The sequence below is a fragment of the Ambystoma mexicanum genome, chromosome 3p, assembly GCF_040938575.1.
Source record: "Ambystoma mexicanum isolate Mex_15411 chromosome 3p, UKY_AmexF1_1, whole genome shotgun sequence".
Taxonomy (NCBI): domain Eukaryota; kingdom Metazoa; phylum Chordata; class Amphibia; order Caudata; family Ambystomatidae; genus Ambystoma; species Ambystoma mexicanum.
The window spans coordinates 706632789-706638788 of record NC_090925.1 but is presented as its reverse complement, the minus strand read 5'-3'; the positions used below and the strand labels follow the sequence as shown (position 1 = coordinate 706638788).

At 48.3% G+C, this 6000-nt stretch overlaps 1 protein-coding gene across 2 annotated transcripts in view; it reads left to right on the top strand.

Annotated features, from left to right (window-relative positions):
- Positions 1 to 559: 559 nt before the first annotated feature.
- Positions 560 to 6000, top strand: part of SLC34A1 (solute carrier family 34 member 1) — a 195686-nt gene continuing 190245 nt past the window's right edge. Inside the window, exons 1-2 of one of the 2 annotated variants that reach the window (XM_069651531.1) lie at positions 560 to 659; positions 2247 to 2360. In XM_069651531.1, the coding sequence (XP_069507632.1) occupies positions 592 to 659; positions 2247 to 2360 (182 nt within the window). In that variant the 5' untranslated portion in view covers positions 560 to 591. Of the gene's footprint in view, positions 660 to 2246; positions 2365 to 6000 lie in introns of both variants that reach the window. The other variant, XM_069651532.1, reaches the window with a different exon arrangement.

Sequence of the window (6000 nt, the reverse complement as noted above, 5' to 3'; positions counted from 1 at the left end):
ACAATTAAAATTCTTACTTTAAAAAGACAACCTAGTTTTTGAAATGTTACAAAGTAAATGTTCAATTAATGTAATGATAGGTTTTGCGTATTGTGCTCCTTAGTAAACTAAAACATTTACTTTACCACCTCAACTCATATATTGTTAATCCCACTATGGGGCTCATTTTCAGACGGGTGCACCGTTAATTGAAAGCGTAAAAGGACTTTTACGCTTTCAGTTAACGTTAATTTGTATGGCGACTTTCGGACGCTCTCTTCTTCTCTCTCGTCCATACAAATCCTCCAGCATGTGCGCCAGCATGAGGGGAGAAACTGTGCGTCAGGATTGCTGTATGTTTTTTGGCGGGAGCAGAGGGGCGTCATGCCTGAATGAGATGCACGCAGACAGCACTGGCCAGTGCCGCCCAACCCCACCCTGAGATCAGCTCCTGTTCTCTTCTGTGCCTCGCTGTGTTTTTCCCAAAGGACCGAAGATCGGGGTTAGACATTAACTGTGGGGAATGTCTCCAGTGAAGCGCCATGGGGCAGCCAGAGGTTGAGAAGTAGAAAGCGTCGGCTCAGACTTTGGCCCTTGCCCCCGAGTATAAAGATGCCCCCAGGCGCCCTCCCTCCTAGTGTGACTGGAAAAGACGAGCACGCAGCCCAGGACTCTCCGAGGTAAGTGTCCGCAGAGAAAGAAACTGGCCCTCCTCATGACACACAACGTCTGGAAAAAGGCGCACGTCCTGATCACACATACAGCAAATGAGGGGTTAATAAAGGAGTCACACTGGTGGATGGAGTTTGTAACAGATGATTGGTCGTACAATAATCCATGGAGGGGCTTCAAGTGGGCAGTGGGGAGGTTGGGAGATGTCACTTTGATCGAGGTTATTGGAATGGTTCCTAAAGGGGGCTGTGTGTTTGCAGGCGCCTTGAAGTCGCTCTGAGGAAGGTATGGGGTCTGAGGAATGGACCTAGATTGATGCAGTGCAACGAAGGGGTGATGGGTTTGATGACGCCCCCTGGGGTGCTCCAAGGAGAGGTCAATGTAGTACCTGGGGAGGAGAGGGGTCGAGTGCGGGTCAAGGAGACTCTTAAAGAGGGTCAGGAGGGGAGAGGGAAGATGAGTTTGACCCTAGTGTATGGAGGGGTGGAGGGAGTGCATGTGGTGTGATTCTGATTGATGGTGGTGCCCTGGGAGGGCACAGGGTTGTTCTGTGGGAACCCAGGTCTGTGGCATGGCTTTGAAAGGTGGAAAGGTGGACTGTGGATTTGGGCTAGGAGAATGCTGTGGCTATCCAGCCCGTGTTCTTTGGAATGCACGCTGTTTCCCGGCATCTTGGATAAGGGGTTCACTTGTGATGGCTGGTGATACACCGTACAGAGCACTGATTCCTGTGGTTGTGCTGGTGGTTCCAGTAGCACCTCGCCATCACGTGCTGAGGGGACGTCTCTCAGCTATGTTGTAATATTTTGCATCTCACAAATTAGCCTACCTCGGGCCTATTAAAATGTCAGTTGTACTAGACTGACCCTTGATCTCCCTAAGAACCTTAGTCCGCAACATCTCTGGGGTTCCCCTCAGTCTTCAGAGGTTCAGGGATCCCCTCCAACATGTGCGTTTCCTTGATCATGGCTTCCTGGTTCTCCTAGACTTCCTTCATTTCCTCGATCTTCTGGGTCTCTTGGAACTGCCGTGTCTTATGAGTCTATAGGGCCCCTGTCACACTTGAGTCTGCTGGGCCATGTTGATTTCCTGCACCACGAGATATTATGTTTTTCCTAGATTGCCTGATTATAATGACACTCCTGATTTTCTTCACCCTCTGGATGACCTGGGCCTCTGGGATCTCCTGTCTCTCCTTGATAAATTGAGAATTTGGGTCACAGCCATAACCTAGATCTCTGTGGACTTTTGGATTTCTGGCACCTGCTAGATTCTTCTGGTTCTTGGCTCTTCTGGGTTTCCTCAAAAGTTGATCTATTCCACATTCAGTTGAAGATTGACTGATCAGGTTTCATAGGTGACGGTTAATGCGGAAAAGCGGCTCAATGATCTGGGAGACCTTGTCATTGATTGGGGAGATGCTTCTGTTGATCGCCTTTGGAAAACCAATTCATTAACCCAATTGATTTTCCAGCTGTGCTATATACCACTTTTTGATTGGCCAAGTTGCTTGATAATGATGATGCAGGTATGAAATTTCTCTTGGAAAGTTGCCAATTTTATTTGAACTGTTTTGTATTCTTTTTTTCCCCCAGAATCAGAGAACTTGCTCACTGCAGGACACAATCCACACTGCTAAACAAGCAGCATCCCAGAGGCCCCCGAACTGCAGACTGGACCTGTTACTTTCGCTCCAGCGTAGGACAAAAGTGTGTATGTACAACCTTTAGCTTTTTCTCAGGGGGTCATTGTGTTTTGCTGAGTGACACAACTTTGGGGTCCTTGCTCCTACAGAAAGGGAGCTAACATGGACCTTCTTTCCTGTGGCAACAAGCACCCAATACTCTGCTAGAAGGCCTTTGGCTGGGAGAAATCCCGGAGCTGCTAAGACCATCACTTGAGATACAGCTCAAGGGAGCGCAGGCGCGAGTAGCTCAATCGAGCACCTTGCTGTTCCAATTCTTTTTGTGTGATTTATGCTTTCATTCTGGCAAGCCCACGCCAAGGACTTTCATTATATCAAAATAGAAAATCTTGCCGAGCCACCGAATTTAAACGGAATCAGAGAAATTAGGATTTGGGGGGATTCACTCACCCCTGACCATGGTGGGGTGACCCATTTCTCCTCCTATCAGGCGGGGACTCCTATCTCAAGAGTGTCTTGCCTTTGCCTACTCAAGGGGCCACTCTGGTGGTTGACACAAACTACAACCCGCAGAGTTCCTTTCTATTGAGCAGGAGCGTGCTGACCTCTATCCTGACTCACAAAGAGCAGGCCTCCATTTCACAAGTTCTTAGACCCATAAAATGGCGTCCAGCTATCTTGCAAGCCTCTAGTAGCTGGTTATGCCAGGCTAGACACTAAATCTGCCCCCATAATAGAAGCCACCTCTAATCAGAGGCGTAAAACAGGGTAGGGCCTAAGCGGGTAAGGCCCACCCAATATCTGTAAATTCCCACTCAACAGCACTGTGTGGGCATTTGCAAATGTTAATGTCGCTGTGACGAATCAACTTCTGGGGGAACCACTGGTCCAGGGATGAATATCGGTTTCTAAACCATCAATCAGCCCCACACCTCTAGTACACCAGAAGGGATCCGAACAAATTGGAAACACAAGCAAATTATAAACCACCTTGTCCAATTTTGGTAACGTGGACGGAATGGCAGGCTTATCTTTGCAAGGTCATAGATCGTTGGTTAGTTGCAACACAGCAAAAATACCACCATTACCCAATGATAAAAGGGACTGTCCAGTCAAGGTTGTATACAAACATCTACTTTATGATTATTCAACAGACATTTCTAGCACACTACAAAAAAACAACCCACCATGTAAAGGGATGCAGAGGACAGACAGTTTCAAGAAGGAAAAGGGATGCACTCTGGATACTGACAGGAGGGTAGTTGGTAAAGTAATTAATCGCAATAGTTCAAGGATAGTTGGTTTCAGCACAAAAGGATTAATGTGTCGTAAAATGTCACTAGGGGCCTTCAGAAAAGGACCAGAGGGACAGAACCACAATGTACCTTGTGCTTGTAGAGGTTCTTGGTGCTCGACAGTGTAGAGTTGGTTTCAGGGCGCTTTGCAACTTCTGCGACAGAGTTGAAGATGGGAAACAGCTGCCGTTATCAGGCGGCAGGCAGTTGGGCAAGGCTGGCCTACACGGCAGCTCAGGGTAAGGAATCATTGTCTCAGTGCTGGTCGGCGGGACTGAAGCATTGGTCGAGGCGTCCCGGACAGGGTGAGCGACTGCAACGTAACAACAGTCAGCGGTGCAGTCGGTTGCAGCTTAAGGGCCTCGACTGGCTCGAAAATGTCCTTTAAGGTGGATGCTGGTTGATGCTTGTCGATACACTCCTAGCTTCTTCACTGGGCTCGTGTCATCTTTTAAGGTGTACGGCCCAAAGCTGAGGAGAGTGTTGCAGGCAACAGCCTTGTCCTTGGTTTGGCTAAGAGACTCTCTGGCACTTCCCATCTAGGAAGCTTGCTTGCAGAGCCTGGCAGGGCACGCTGTGTGCTGGCTGGGTACCGCTTCTGGAGGGTCCGCTGGATTCATGATCTCCTTCTGCTCCCTGGGAGATGTTTAGGGGAGGGATCTTGTGTCCTTCCTCGGAAATCCTGTCTGTCCTTCATTGGTGGTAGCTGTAAGGCAGGCTGTATTTTCAGCCAGGGTCCAAATGAGTTCTTCTACTCCTTACCAAGTCTTCAAATGATCTGCCAAAAGAGGGCTCAACCCTCTTTTGAAACCAAATGGGCCCCAGTGATTGGAGTAGGCTAAGCATACCTTAATGAACCAATCTTGGGTCCCCAGCAACAATCTCCTGTATGCATGAGGTCATAATCAGAGTGCTTTGTAACAGAAAAAGTAAAGGGGTGAAAACATGAAATACTAAACCTGATCCATCTTCCTGTCTGTTGTGGATCAAAGGTTCTCTCTGGTTAATTGGGCTCTAAGTGGTTCCTGATTACAGCGGCAGGTTTCCCTTGAAGCTTTGGAGAGACCAGACTTTTGGTCGCTGCCAAACCACGTACTCGTACCTTCTGAATGGGGTGCCCCTGCGGGGTGACTACTGTAAATACATATTCCCAGACATGAAATGTCACTGCCCTTGATACTGAGAAGCGTGAGCTGGCTTCAGGGTGACACAATGCATATCAAAGGTTGTTGGGGTTTTCCTGTTTTTTCTTAACCTGTGCAGCCAGGCCCCATGTGGGCCTGTTTGAATTATACTCTATTAGTATGTTAATTTTTTAAATTGCTGCCACCATCTGCAGAGGGTAAACAAACGGACAGGGCGGATCCATGGAGCCTTTGATAGTAGATTAGGCTTGCCATGGCAGGAGGAAGGTTTTGCCCTCACCCTTCTGAGATGCATCATGTACTCCACGTGTCAGATAGCAACTAAATATGACAGGGGGGGACGGTGCCTGTAGGCTGTGTTGACCCAGAGTACACAGGTCTATGTGTATGTTGTGAGCATAGGAAAATGTGTGCGGATTAGCCCCACATATTTTCCAGAGGTTGATCTAGCATCATTCAATTGCATTTAAATTTTCAAAAAAGCCCAGTTAGCGCACACCCACCGTGTGGATGGTCGAATTCCTCACAGTCCCTGCGGTGGACCCAAGGACATTAGCTTCAGGCCCCACTTGTTAGACAATCCTGGCTACGCCTCTGCCTCTAATCAGGTCCTGCATGTACAGTTTGGCTTAGCCTGTTCCAAAAAGTCACCATCACACCTTGAGTTAGGTAGGGCCTTTGTCCCTCACACTCATGGCTTTCAGAACTGTGCATTGACAGTCCATCATAGGGGGCCTGTGGGCATCCAAAATGGGGGGACTAGACTTATTTGAAGGACAGTGTCTCAGCTGCTAATATAGCTCAGCAGGTTGAGTGCTTGTTGCTGCATTCTATGTGTGATCTGCAGGTCGCAGGTTCGAATCCCGACAAGGCCAACTCAGCTTTTCATCCTTCTGAGGCCGATAAATGAGTACCAACTTCGGTTGGGATGATAAATGTATGTAAATATGTTCTCTGTAAAGCGCTTTGGCTTAGGGCGCTGCTTTGGCTTAGGGCGCTATATAAATAACTCGTTATTATCATTATCACATTACTCACAAAATGAGCAGTTTGTCCTGGTAACCTGGCAGCAACCCGCTGCCTTACATGTGCATATAGTGTACACAGACTACCCTTGGGTTCAGTGCATTGCCCACATGTGAGGGAGGTAGCCCTGGAGCAAGGGACATTTGAGGGAGCTGTTGGTGCAGCTCCCTCATTCAGGATCTCAGTGACTGGTCAATGAACCAGCTCTAGCATCTGGGGTGAAAGGGGGCTACCAAGG